Source organism: Globicephala melas, chromosome 3 (genome assembly GCF_963455315.2).
Source record: "Globicephala melas chromosome 3, mGloMel1.2, whole genome shotgun sequence".
In the NCBI taxonomy this organism is placed as follows: domain Eukaryota; kingdom Metazoa; phylum Chordata; class Mammalia; order Artiodactyla; family Delphinidae; genus Globicephala; species Globicephala melas.
The window spans coordinates 42384424-42400034 of record NC_083316.1 but is presented as its reverse complement, the minus strand read 5'-3'; the positions used below and the strand labels follow the sequence as shown (position 1 = coordinate 42400034).

General features: G+C 35.1%; 1 protein-coding gene across 1 annotated transcript in view; it reads right to left on the bottom strand.

Moving 5' to 3' along the window:
• Positions 1 to 15611, bottom strand: part of MTREX (Mtr4 exosome RNA helicase) — a 144016-nt gene that overhangs the window by 46489 nt on the left and 81916 nt on the right. Inside the window, exons 17-18 of the mRNA XM_030843294.2 lie at positions 12942 to 13114; positions 12274 to 12342 (exon numbers count right to left, since the gene is read on the bottom strand). Coding sequence (XP_030699154.1) covers positions 12274 to 12342; positions 12942 to 13114 — 242 coding nt within the window. The remainder of the gene's footprint in view (positions 1 to 12273; positions 12343 to 12941; positions 13115 to 15611) is intronic.

The following is a 15611-nucleotide window of genomic DNA, read 5'->3' as shown; positions in this document are numbered from 1 at the left end:
TAAAATTGTAATATGTAGTTAAAGTTACTAAAGATAAGAAGGGAAACATTTCTGTATGTAAGGAAAATGAAATGTATGCAAAAGAAGGCATGAGGAATGAAAATATATTTTGTTAAGGGGAAAGAATGTTTTGTCCTAGAGCCAGTTGTTTCTAGATGAAAAAATAAGGGACAAACTAATAAGAGTACAGAAAATTGTGGAAGGTTTGTAAAAGGAACCCTGAAAAGGAGTTTTGTCAGGCTGGGATTAGATTAAATGGTCAGGCTGGGATTAGATTAAATTTGATTATGTAAATGGATTTTGTTATCAAAAGTAGGCTGGTTCCTCTCTGTTAAGAGAACAGTTTTCTTGGAATACTGCTTTTGATAACAGATTGTATGAGTTTCTTTGCCTTTAAGTGATCTGTATTTGTTTGTGAAATCTTTTATCACTCTGGTTAGGTGAACAAGTATTGTTTCACAGTGATTTTACCAAGTGTTTTGAAACTTTTTGATATTTTTGACAAACTTCCCAAACATAAAATTCTAACTGAAGTTCTTTTGACCTCCAGCTAACTATAGGATGCTTCAAAGAAATTCTGAGACATCTCAGAAAGGAATGTTAAACTAATTAGGTTTATTTGGTATGTTAAATTACTTGAGGAGCATTGCCATTTACTGGAGATAAATCTTCTAAGGTTATACTGTATAAGTAAATGTCATTAGTGTAGATATCCCAAAATTTAATTCCTAAAATTCTGATATGCCCTGGTATGTTATAAGTCATAACTCATAATTATCTTAAAATGTTGTGTGTCACAGAAACACCCAAGTTTCTTGTCAATTGCACTGTAATCAGATCTTTAAACATGCCATTTTAAGTCTTGTCATTTATAGACAATCACTGTTTTACTCTGATGCTTTTAAAAAATGAAGATTCATAAAAGCAATCTTTGGTAAATATTGTTCCTTATAACTTTTAGGTCATACCCCTGAACTAGGTAAGAAATTACAAAACTTTAATAGAAAACCTGAGGACTTCATCCAGATCAACAGGAATTAATTACATGGGACTAAATGAACTGATGTGATTTATAATTTTATGACTTTTCCTCAAATATACTGGCTTCTCAGTAAGTCCACCAAATAAAACATAATTCTCAGCTTTTAGGTTGTGCAAATTTTTTAAGTTGATGCCTCTCTCTCTAGCAAACCCAACTGACAACAAAAATCTTTGAATTAGTATTCTGACCTAGATTACAAAACTAATAAAAATACAAAAAAATACTTCATATTTTTAGTGAACAAATGTAAAGAGCTCAGTGGAAAAATCAGTTTCACCATCAATTTAAGCAGAATAAAATGAATGTGTATCTCTCTATTCCCCATTCCATCTTTGCCTAAAAGAACTCTCATCAACTGGCACTATTTTTATACACAGATTAAGGACCAGTAGAGACAAATAATTAAGAAACCTATCCACAGTGTGTGTGTGTGTGTGTGTGTGTGTGTGTGTGTGTGTGTGTGTGTGTGTGTGTGTGTGTGTGTGTGTGTGTGTGTGTGTGTGTGTGTGAATGCAATTATATTCGCTATAATTTTTCTCCTTTAAAAATGTAAAACCTGTCAACTACCAGCATGACAGCATACAGAGCTCCACAAATCTACTCCCCAGCAAAACTGGAGAAAATTATAAAAACCCAACCATTTAAAGTCTCTGGAAATAGTTCTAAGGGCATATAGCAAAGGAAAAAACATATTCAAGGAAATCTATGAAAATTCAGTAAGAATTTGTGATATCTAAACCAAGACCACTCCCCTCTCATTGCTTCCTAACTCAAGAAAACAGGAATTGCAGACTGGTGAAGCCCAGAACACAGGAGGGCTGCTCTGCCTGCAAATCTCAGGTAGAGGTCTATCTTCCCAGGAAGAGCATGACATCGGCATTTCTTATCCTGCTCCCACCTACCTATTGCTAGGGCTAAATTCTGGGCAAGTAGGGGATTGTAGGGGCTGAGAGGTGGGGGCTCCCCTTTTCTGCCCTGTCCCCACTGCTTAGCCAGAGATTATCTTGGGGGTAGCACTTCTGAGAATACTGGGGCCTCAACTGCCCTTGTCCTGGCTTATAAGACATTGATTCCAAGCTGGGAGAGGCAAGCTGAGAAGATGTGAGGCTCTTATGCTCCACTTAGCCCTCAGGGCCTAAAGCAGGAGTGTCACCCAGAGAGAAGTGAGTGGACCATTGTTCCCACACCAAGCTTTAGAACTTGGCTCAGAGATTGTGCCCTGTGGGGGGGTGGGGGGGGTGGGGGGGGTGGGGGGGGGGTGGGGGGGGGGTGGGGGGGGGGTGGGGAAGCAGGCCTTAAAACAGCTCTTAATACCTTCCAAAAGAAAGTGATTTCATTTGCAGTAGAGGCTGGGGAAGTTCAAACTTTAGAGCATGCTCAAAAACAGTGAAGGCCGTTGGTGAAAGACAAATGGAGGAAATGCGTAGAATCACTGGAAATACAGACAAAATATGGAGGCCAGCTAGTTTACAGGAGAGAACCTTGGGGGAGGGGAGGTGGGGGGAAAGCTAGGAGGAGCCTCCTGCAATTAGTGGGGCTTAACAGAAGGGTATGTTCAGGGAAAGACACAAAGAGACCCTTTTTAAAACCACTGTCATCCCAGAGTAACTATGGGCATATCCAAGGCTGTGCCAAGGAGAAACATAAAAGGTTCAGCACTGTAGGGGGAAGAGGGAGGTGGAATACACTTCACTCAAAAAATCTAGCTGCTCATTAAACATATAAACAAGCAAATAACAACAATAAACCTGGCTTGGGGGGTGGGGGAAACCAGTGCCAAGAGTGCTACAATATATTATTGAAAATGTCCAATTTCTAAGGAAAAATTATGAGACATGGACAAAGACAGAAAAGTATGAACTATAACCTATAAAACAGAAAAAAAAGCAGGCAACAGAAAGTGCCTGTGAGAGTGACCAGATGTTGGATTAAACAAAGTCTTAAAGGTAGCCATTATAAATATGCACAAAGAACTATGGAACCATAATTAAAGAAGTAAAGGAAGGGACAATAATCAATGTCCCAATTTGACAATAACAATCAAATAGAGAATATCAATAGATAGATATAATAAAAAGAACCAATAGGAAATTCTATATTTCAAAAGTGAAATACCTGAAATGAAAAACTCACTAGAGGAATTCAACAGCATATGTGAAGTACAAGAAAGCATTAACAAATCTGAAGATAGGCTGGAAGAGATGATATAATCCAAAAACGGGGGGGGGGGGGAAGAAAAATGAACAAAGCCACAGAGAAATGTAGGTCACCAGTAAGAATGACAACATAAACATAATGCGAATACCAGAAAAAGAGGAAAGAAGTAATGAAAAAATATTTAATAATAATGGCTGAAAACTTAGCAAAATTAATTGAAAAACAATCTACAGGAAACTCAATGAACTCCAAACAGAGTAAATGCAAAAAGATGCCCAAATACACATATCACAGCAAAAATGCAAAAACCAAACATAAATAGAAAATCTTGAAAGGAGTAAGAGAAAAGCAAGACTTATTTTTTACAAGGAGACTACAATAAGGTTAATAGCAGAAACTTATCAGGAGAAATGATGGAGGCCAGAGGCAGTGGGTTAGCGTATTCACATAATAAACCTCTTAATCAAGAAATCTATATGCAGGCAAAGTTATCGTTCAAAAACAAACATTCCCGAATAAACAAAAAAACGGAGAGAATGTTTTGCTGGCATACCGGCTTTACAGAAAACACTAAAGGAAGTTCTTGAGGCTGAAAGTAAGTGACACCAGTCGTAATATTGAATCCACATGAAGAAACAACTCTGGTAAAGGTAATTATAAAAGACAAAATAATTGACTATTTCCTTTTCTCTTAAATGACTTAAAAACTAATTATATAAAACAAAATGTATATATCGAATTGTTGAGACTGTTGAGCCTGTAACAGAAATGTAGTATATTTGCCTATAATAAAACAAAGGAAGTAGGTGGAGCAAAGCAGTATTGGGCTAAGTCAATAAATCTAGATGCTAAGTTGAATTCATAGGAATTAAGAAAGACAACCAGAAATGAAAAATAAGGTTAATATAACAGAAATTATAAATATATACTTACTCTCCTTTCTCCTCTAAGCTTCTTTAAAAGTCATAACATTATATAAAGTAATAATTATAACATGTATTGTTGGGTTTGTAACATTTATAGGTATAATATCTATAACATATATACCACAAAAAGAGGGAAAATGGAACAGAGACATAAAAGAGTAATGTTTCTATATCTAACTGGAATTAAGTTAGTATAAATCTGAAGCTTATTCTATTATGTTAATATGTATACGGAAAGCCCTAGCAACCACCAAGAAAATAACAAAAAATATAGGTAGAGAAAAAAGCCCATGAAATAAATTAAAATATCACATTAGAAAACAGCTACTCAATGCAAAAGAAAGCACTAAAGGAGGAATAGAAAAACAAAAAAAGAAATGACACATAGAAAACAAAAAAAGACAGCCATCAATCTAGTCATACCAATAATAACATTAAATGTGAATGGATTAAGCAGCCCAATCGATAGGCAGAGATTTTTCAGATTAGATAAAACAATATCCAACCATGCTGTCTATAGGAGACATAGTTTAAATTCATTGATACGAAAAAGACTCAAAGTAAAAAGGATGGAAAGAGATATAGCATATGAACAACAATCAAAAGAAAGCTGAAGTAGGCTATACTAATCATAAGATGAAACACACTTTAGCAGAACACAAAACACATGAAGCAAAAATTGACAGAAATGAAGAAATAACATTTCAACAATAATAGTTAAGAGACTTCAATACCCCACTTTTAACAATGAATAAAACAACTAGATAGAAGGATCTGCAAGGAAAGAAATAGAAGACCTGAACAACACTCTAAAAAAAACTAGACCTAACAGATACCTAAAGAACATCTCACCTCAACAGAATATACATTCTTCTCAACTGTACATGAAACATTCTGCAGGAGAGGACATGTTAGGTCACTGCACAAACTTCACTAAATTCAAAAGGAATGAAATAATATCAAGTATGTTCTCAATAACAGAATGAAATTAGAAATCAAAAGCAGACAGAAATTCACAAATATATGGAAATAAACACATTCTTAAATAACCAATGGGTCAAAGAAGAACTCGAAAGGGAAATTAAAAATACTTTGAGATGAATGAAAATGAAGACACAATATGCCAAAATTTATGCAGCTAAAATCCTTGCAGATGGAAATTTATTGGTATAAACGTCTTATAAAAGACATTGGTATAAATGTATTATAAAAGAAGAAAATCTCAAATTAATAACCTAATCTTCCACTTTAAGACAATGGACAAAGAACTGCAAACTAAATCTAAAGCTAGGAGATAGAAGGAAATGATAAAGATTATAAATAAAGGAGCAGAAATTAATGAAACTGAAAAATAAAGAAAAATCAATGAAACCAAGGGCTGATTCTTTGAGATGAACAAAACTGATAAACCTTTAGCTAGGTGAAAGATTAAAATTATCAAAATCAGAAATGAAAGAGGGGGGTAAGCTGGGACGAAGTGAGAGAGTAGCATGGACATATATACACTACCAAATGTAAAACAGATAGATAGTGGGAAGCAGCCACATAGCACAGGGAGATCAACTTGGTGCTTTGTGACCTAGAGGGGTGGGATAGGGAGAGCAAGAGGGAGGGGATATGGGGATATATGTATACGTATAGCTGATTCACTTTGTGATACAGCAGAAACTAACACACCATTGTAAAGCAATCATACTCCAATAAAGATGTTAAAAAAAAAAGAAATGAAAGAGGAGACATTACTAACAACTTTACAGAAATAAAAAAGGATTATAACGCAATATTATGAACGACTGTACACCACTAAATTAGGTAACTTAGATGAAATGGACTAATTCCTAAAAAGACAAATCACTGAAATTGTTTCTAGAAGAAACAGACAAACTGAACAGACCTATAACAAATAAAGAAACTGATTTAACAATCAATAAACAATCCACAAAGAAAAGCCCAGGCAGGTAACATCACAGCCAAATATTTAAATAATTAATAAAAATTCTTAAAGAACTCCTCCAAAAAATAGAAGAGGAGGGGAACACTTCCTAACTCATTATGTGAGGCAGGCATTACCCTGATACTAAACCCAGGGAAAGACAGCAAAAGAAAAGAAAACTACAAAAGAAAACTACAAACCATTATCTCCTTTGAATATGGGTGCAAATATCTTTAACAACATATTAGCAAACCAAATCCATTAACACAGAAAAAGGATAACAGAGAATGAACATCCCAGGAATCCAAAGTTGGTTTAGTATTTGAAAATCAATTAATATAATATACTTCATCAGATTAAACACAAAAGAGAATAAAAAACAACCACATGATTATTTGAATAGGCATATAAAAAGCATCTGACAAAAAACAACTCTCATGACAAAAACACTCAACAAACTAGGAAAAGAAGGAAACTTCCTCAACTCAATAAAGGACACTTATGAAAACATACTTAATGGTGAAAGAGTGAATGATCCCCCCACCTCAAGATTAGGAAAAAGACAAGGGCATCTGCTCCATCAATATTGTCCTGGAGGTTCTAGCTAGGCCTATTAGGCAAAAAGAGGAAATAAAATGCACCCAGAATGGAAAGGGAGAAGTAAAACCACCTCTATTTGCAGACAAGAAAATCCTAAAGAACCCACTATTAGAACTAATAAAGTTAGCAAAGTTACAGAATGCAAGATCAATACATAAAGTCAACTGTGTAAATATATACTTGCCATGAAATATTAAAAAATGAAATTAAAAGAACAATTCCATTTATGATAACATCAAAAGATTAAAATATTCAGGAATAAATTTAACAAAAGAAGTACAAAATTTATACTTGGAAAACAAATTACTGTTGCCAGCAATTTCAAAAGATCTTAAAAAATGGGAAAACTTCCCATGTTCACAATCGAAAGACTCAAGAGCTGTAAGCTGACAATACTCTCTCCAAAATGATCTAAAGATTAAATGAAATCCCTATCAGAATCCCAGCTAACTTCTTTGTAGAAACTGACAGATAATAAAATTCACATGGACTTGCAAGGGTCACAGAATAGCCAACAACACAATCTTGAATAAAGGTGGAGGTCTTACCAATCCATTTCTTCAAACCTTAACTACAAAGATACAGTAATACAGACAGTATCGTACTGGCATAAGGATAAAGATATAGATCAACTGAACAGAACTGAGAATCCAGAAATAAAATCATGTGTCCCTGATCATCTGAGTTTTCACAAGGGTGCCAGCATAATTTAATGAGAAAACAATTTTCCAACAAATAGTCCTAGGACAAGAAAAAAGTTGGATTCTTATCTTAAGTCACATATAAAAATCAGCTCAAAACGGAACAAAGACCTAAATGTTAAGAGCTAAAACTATAAAACTTAGAAAAAAACATAGGGGTAAATCTTCATGGTCTTGATGTTGGCAGTGGTTTCTTATATATGACATCAAAAGCCTAAGTAACAACAACAACAAGAAATTGGATTATATCAAAATTTAAAACTTTCGTGCTTTAAAGAACATTGCCAAGAAAGTGAAGATGTGCAAGATGGCATCTCAGGTGTATTCTAGTAAACATTTAGGGAAGAGTTAACAACTCTCCTGCTCAAGTTATTCCAAAAAATTGTAGAGGAAGGAACACTTCCAAATTCCTTCTACAAGGCCATCACCACCTTGATACCAAAACCAAAGATATCACAAAAAAAATGAGACGCTAATATCACTGCAGAACATAAATGCAAAAATCTTAAACAAAATATTAGCCAACCAAATTCAATACTACATTAAAAAGACCAAAGCCGAGATCAAGTGGGATTTATCTCAGGGATGCAAGGACAGTTCAATATCCACAAATCAGTCAATGAAACACCACATTAACAAACTGAAGAATAAAAATCACATGATCTTCTCAATAGATGCAGAAAAAGCTTTTGATAAAATTCAACACCCATTTACAATAAAAACTCTCAACAAAGCAGGTATAGAGGGAACATACCTCAACATAATAAAGGCCACATATGACAAATCCACAATTAACATCATACTCAATGGTAAAAAAGCTGAAAGCATTTCCTCTAAGACCTGGAACAAAACAAAGATGTCCACTCTTGCCACTTCTATTCAACACAGTAGTGGAAGTCCTAGCCACAGCAATCAGACAAGAGAAAGAAATAAAAGGAATCCTAATTGGAAAGGAAGAAGTAAAACTTTAACTGTTTGCAGATGACATGACACTATACATAGAAAATCCTAAAGATGCCACCAAAAACTACTAGAACTCATCAATAAATTCAGTAAAGTTGCAGGATACAAAATTAATATACAGAAATCTGCTGCACTTCTATACATTAACAAAGAAAGAGAAATCAAGAAAACAATTCCATTCACAATTGCACCACTGCACCAAAGAGAATAAAATACCTAGGACTACATCTTACTAAGGAGGTAAAAGACCTGTACCATAAGAAAACTACACTATACTATAGGGAAAGTGCATGACAATAATGAAAGAAATTGAAGACAACATGAACAGATGGAAAGGAATATTGTAATCATAGACTGGAAGAATTAATATTGTTAAAATGACCATATTCCCCATGGCAATCTATAGTTTCCAAACAATCCCTATCAAATACCAATGGCATTTTTCACATAACTAGGACAAATAATTCTAAAATATGTATGGAAACACAAAAGACCACAAAGAGCCAAAACAATCTTGAGAAAGAAAAACAACCTGGAGAAAGAAGAGCAAAAACTGGAGGTATTATACCCCCTGATTCAAAACTATACTACAAAGCTACAGTCATCAAAACAGCACGGTACTGACATTAAAAAAAAGACACATACATCAATGGAACTGAATACAGTCCAGAAAATGGGCCCACACTATTATATGGGCAATTAATCTATGACAAAGGAGGCAAGAATATACAATGGGGAAAAGACAGCCTCTTCAACAAATGGTGTTGGGAAAACTGGACAGCTACACATGGAAGAATCAAACCAGACTACTCTCCCACACTATGCTCAAAAATAAATTCAAAATGGATTCAAGACTTAAATGTAATGTGTGAAACCATAAAACTTCCAGAAGTAAACACAGGCAGTAAAGTCTTTGACACTGTCTTGGTAATATTTTTTTGGATCTGTCTCCTCAGGCAAGGGAAACAAAAGCAAAAATAAACAAATGGGACTAAATCAAACTGAAAAGGTTTTAGTCAGTGAAGGAAACTATGAACAAAACTAAAAGATCACCGACTGAATGGGAAAAGATATCTGCAAACGATATATCCAATAAGGGGTTAATATCCAAAATATACAAAGAACTCACAAAACTCGACATCAAAAAAACCAAACAACCTGATTAAAAAATGGCAGAGGGCCTGAGTAGATGTTTTTCCAAAGAAGTCATCAGGATGGCCATCAGGTACACGAAAAGATGCAACATCACTAATCATAAGGGTAACGCAAATCAAAACCCCAATGAGCTATTCACCTCACACCTGACAGAGTGACTATTAACAAAATGACAAGAAATATAAATGTTGGTGAGGATATGGAAAAAAGGGAACCCCTGTGCACTGATGGTGGGAATGTAAACTGGTGCAGCCACTATGGAAAAGTGTATGGCGGTTCCTCAAAAAAGTGAAAATATAACTACCAAATGATTCAGCAATTCCACTCCTGAGTATTTATTTGAAGAAAACAAAAACACTATTATTCAAAAAGATATATGCACGCCTATGTTCCTTGCAGTATTACTGTATATCTCGTAATAGCCAAGATATGGAAGCAACCCAAGTGCAATCAATAGAGGAAAGAAAATGTCTCTCTCTCTCCCCCCACACACAAACACACAGGAATATTACTAAGCCATGAAAAAGAATGAAACCTTGCCATTTCCAACAACATGGATGGACCCAGAGAGTATTACGCTCAATGAAATAAGCCAGACAGAGAATGACAAATACTAGATGACTTCACTTAAATGTGGAATATGAAAAACAAAACGAGTGAACAAACATAACCAAACAGAAACAGAGTCATTGATGCAGAGAAAAGATGCCTGCCAGAGGGAAGGGGAGGGGAGGAGGAGAGAAATAGGTGAGGGAGATTAAGAGGTACAAACTTTCAGTTACTAAATAAATGAGTCACAGGCAAGAAATGTACAGTGTGGGGAATATAGTCTATGTAATATCTTTTCCTGGTGACAACTAGAATTATCACTATGAACATTTTGAAATGTACAGAATATATCATTATGTTGTATAATAGGAACTAACAGTGTTGTCAGTCAATTATGCTCCCAAAACAAACACACTCATAAACAGAGAGATCAGATTTGTGGTTTTCAGAGGCAGGGGTAGGGGAAGGGGGAATTAGATGAAAGTAATAAAAAGATATAAACTTCTAGTTATAAAATAAATAAATACTAGGGATATAACGTACAATGTGATAAATGTAATCAACAGTGCCATTAATTATAATCTTATAATATAATTGTAACATAACAGTGCTGCTATACATGAAAGTTAAGAGAGTAAATGCTAAGAATTCTCATCACAAGGAAAAAAGAGTTTTAAAATTTCTTTAATGTATCTATATGCGATGATGGGTGTTCACTCAATGTACTGTGGTAATCATTTCATGATGTATGTAAGTCAAATCATTACATTGTACACTTTAAATTTATATAATGCTGTATTTCAACTGTATCTCAATAAAACTGGAAGAAAAAAAAACCCCAAGCAAACCAATCAACCAACCGATTAACCTTCAATGGCCTGCCACTGCTTTCAAATATTTAAATCTAGACCCAACATACTCAAAATCTGTATTTTAAATACTTTCCATGATTAACCTCAATACTTTTTATTTTACTCTTTCCCTTCACCTGAAATGTTCTGTGCCTGCTGCATACTACTTCCACCAGTGAATATCCATCAAATGAAATTCTACTTAGTGTTCAAGGTTCCATTTAAAATTTTAAATTCTCTTCCTTCTCAGGTGCCATCTCTAATAGCTCAGACAAAATTTCTTCCTCCTCCTGCTCCAAATGCACTTTGCTTATATCTTTACTGAAGTATTTCATAATCTGCCTTAAATTTTCATTATCTGCTTGCCTCTGTTCATAAAATGAGTGAGTACAGGAATTGTGTCTATGGTCAATGAATGCTTCTTAAATTAGAATCAAATGAGACAATGAGTGTGACAATACTTTGAAAAACATTCCTGTAAATTATGAAAATGGTAATAATCTATTCAGTGGGATTAATCATAGATCATTAATCAAAACTCCTATCACAAACCTATGAACTTAATTATTTCTCCACAACAAATGGCTTCAGTATCTCAAAGTTCATTTACATATTTCAGGACTAACTTTCAATCCCAAAGCTTAATTCTCAATTGCCTTTACACATAGGCAGGACAAAGAAGTTAATGACAACAAAATCATGAGATCATCTCATGCAAACCCTTCATTTTAAAGAAAAGAAAAAACAGGCATGAAGATTCAGAATGTCCTGCCTGAGGTCATATATTGGCACCTGTTGGTTGGTGCCTACTGCAGGTAAAGAAAATATAATAGAAGGGAAGGCTGATTTAATTTTGAGGTAATCATTTTTCTAACAAATTATCAAAATCATCCTTGACTTTATGTATACGTAATCTCTTCAAAGTATTTATATTAATAATGACCAAAAGCAACTTTATTATTGCCTTCATGTAGAGAGAGTAAGTAAAATTAACCAGCTTTCCTAAGTTCTTTCTTTTATGTCTCTAACATATACCTGAATCAAAATTCCAATTTTCAGTGTCAAATGCTAATTTTTCCTAATATTCAATTTAAACAGTAAGTTTATAAAAAGGACTGGTGAACTCAGAGAATAAATGTAAAACTGTCATGAAATTAAAATCTGTGATAGTGTTAGGAAAATAACCATACCACTTTAAGGATAAAATTTATGATTATTCAAAAAATTAATTCGTTATATAGAATTTATTACAGTTTCTCTTAAGGTAATGCTATTTCTTTCTTTCTTTCTTTTTTTTTTTTGGTAATGGTATTTCTAATCTGATCAATTTCCTGAGCCTGAAAACACATTTCACTAAAAATTTACATACAATTCCACTTTTAGGACAACAGTTTACCTTAACATTTGATTTTTTTGAGAAATTCACCACTACACCCCAGCCAAAATCGTCTCCTTCATTCTTTACCTGAAAAGAAAGTAAAGCAAGTAAAAAGGAATGTTTATGTCCAAAAGGCAATTTAGATATCATGCCCACATTACAGGCTAATAAAACTTTGAGTCTTCCTGATAAAATGTTTTTTTGAAAGATCACTGTTAAACTTAAAAAAAAAGAAAAAAGAAGAAATTAACCCTACAGAAAGAAACCTCTGCCAAATTTCAAGGGATTCCAGAACAGCAATAACAGGAATTTCTCAGTTGGCAAATAAATGTTAAAAATGATATGGTGTATTTGTTTGGAGAATATCTGAGGTCTTTTATAGCTAATGAATTCATCCAGGTCTTAAAACTGCGTTACTCTGGGACAGCATTTCGTAACTGGAAATATTTCATGTTAATTCCAAAACTGTCCACTTCAATTTATATCCCCCCAAATGAAAATCAGTAGCGATTAAAAGGCCTTCACATGACCCCTCCTTCATCAGTGCCACATGAAACAGGTAAAAGAATAAAATTAATATAGATTAAAAAAACTACTGTATTTTACCAAGGTAAGAAAAAAAATTGAAAGCTTCATGCAAAAAATATTAAATATTGAAATAATTTATGACAAAAATAATGACATACCTTTACCAAACGACCTGGTTGTAGAAATGGTAAGCAATATTTTGGTTTGTGAATATATTCTTCAATTTCTTTACCCAATTTGGCAAGCTGCTGCCTAATCTTATAATAGATGACTACACTTTCTTCATTTGGTATTACTATTTTATTATACTGTTCTTCTGAGTTCTTTACCTCTGTAAGTAAATAAAACACATACACAACATCACAAAATTATACATCTTATGTAAATTATACCAAAGATACATCTTTTTTTACTACTACAATTGTAGGGAACAAATTCAGACCGCTTAGGTTAGAAGCTTTGAGGAAAAGATTCAGAGACAACCATAAGACATGCTGTCTAGTTTCTCCCTTCCCCATTAAGGTTCACCTTCTCTATTTCTTCTCACAGTTCCCCAACTCACTGTGACCTCAAAGTGATTCTGAACTGGAGTGGTTTTGTCTGGTAAGTTAATTCTCTCCTGTGGATAGGGGGAGAAGACTATTTCTGAGAATTCTAGACCTACACTGTTGAACAAGCACTGCCCTGTAAAACTTTGTATTATGGTAGAAATGTTCCGTATCAGCACCTTCCAGTATAATACTCAGTAGACACTATGTGGCTAGTTAAATTTAAAATAATTAAAATTAAATAAAATTAATCATTTAGCTCTTAAATTGCAGTAGCACCATTTCAAATGCTCAACAGCCATATGTGGCTGTTGACTTCAGTACTTGAAAAGCACAGAGAGAATATTTCCACAGAAAGTTCTACTGGACAGCACTATTTTGGATCTTCTAATATGCCGCTTTAACTCAGCAAAAAACCCAGTTTGTTAATGTCATCAGGCTTCCTCCACCACCTGGGACTATGTCTCCTAAAACAGAAGACAGGAAATTCAACCATAGTTATCTCTCTACTCAGTCAGTGGCCAAAACACTAGCCCCTTTCAGCAACTGTCCTTTTAGTTAATCTAACCATCTCTGATGCCATTCCCTGCTCCAATTCTTGCAGCTAGTGCTGACCTCCCATCCTCACTCATTCCATTATGCCTCTTTCCCACTGTGAACAAACACTATTTTTACTTGGGTAAACCACACATAAAATTCACTATTAATGACATGTAGTACACTAACAATATATGAAACCATCACTACCACGTAATTCTAGAATATTTTCACTACCCCAAAACTCCATACCCTTTAAGCAAACACTACTCATTCTTTCCTCCACAGACCCCGGCAACCTTTCTGTCTGCATGAATTTGCCTATTCTAGATATTCCATATATATGGAATCATACAATGTGTGGCTTTTGTCTTTGGCTTCCTTCACTTAGCATAATCTTCTCAAAGTTCATCCATGTTGTGGCATGTATCAGTACTTCATTTCTTTTAATGGTGGAATAATATCACACTATATGGGTACACCATTTTGTTTACCAGTTGATGGACATTTGGATTATTTCTACCTTTTGGCTACCGTGAGTAATGCTGCTATGAACATTCATGCACCAGTTTCTGTTTGAACGTATTTCCAATTCTTTTGCTTATATACCATGAGTGGATGGCATTGCTGGGTCTTACAGTAATTCTATATTTAAATTGCTGGGGAAGTGCTAAACTATTTTTTACAACAACCACACCATTCTGTTAATTACCTAAAAAAAAAAAAAAATACCCATCCTAGTGAGTGTGAGGTATCTTGCTATGGTTATGATATGCATTTCCCTAATGATGTCGACCATCTTTTCATATACTTATATGAAAAGATGTACTTATATATCTTCTTCATGTACTTATATATCTTCTTTGCAAAAATGTCTATTCAGATCTTTTGTCCATTTAAAAATTAGGGTCACTGTCCTTGTCCCCATGGTGAGCCAAGCCACTCCTTGCCCCTGCAAGAGACCCTCCAACACTAGCAGGTCAGGAGTTCCATGGACCCTGAACACTGTGGATGGAAACCAGTGTGACCTATGATCTTGGGTTGCTTGTTTTTACACGAATTGCACTGAACTTTGAATTCCACTCAAAGCTGTAGAGAGACTGTTCTGAGGACCGGGATAATTTTTGCAGTAACACAAGCCATGTGGCTGACAGGGTCTTGGTGCTCTGGCCGTGTTTCAGGCCTGTGCCTCTGAGGTGGGAGAGACGAGTTAATGACACTGGTCCACCAGAGACTTCCAGGCTCCATGTAATATCAAACGGCGAAAGCTCTCCCAGAGATCTCCATCTCAATACTAAGACCCAGTTCCACTGAACAAACAGCAAGCTACAGTGCTGGACACCCTATGCCAAACAACTAGCAAGACAGGAACACAACACCACCCATTAGCAGAGAGCCTGCCTAAAATCATAAAGTCACAGACACCCCAAAACACACCACCACACACGGTCCTGCCCACCAGAAAGACAAGATCCAGCCACATCCACCAGAACATGGGCACCAGTCCCCTCCACCAGGAAGCCTACACAACCCACTGAACCAGCCTTACCCACTGGGGACAGACACCAAAAACAACAGGAACTACGAACCTGCAACCTGCGAAAAGGAGACCCCAAACACAGTAAGTTAACCAAAATGAGAACACAGAGAAACACACAACAGATGAAGGAGCAAGGTAAAAACCCACCAGACCAAACAAATGAAGAGGAAATAGGCTGTCAACCTGAAAAAGAATTCAGAGTA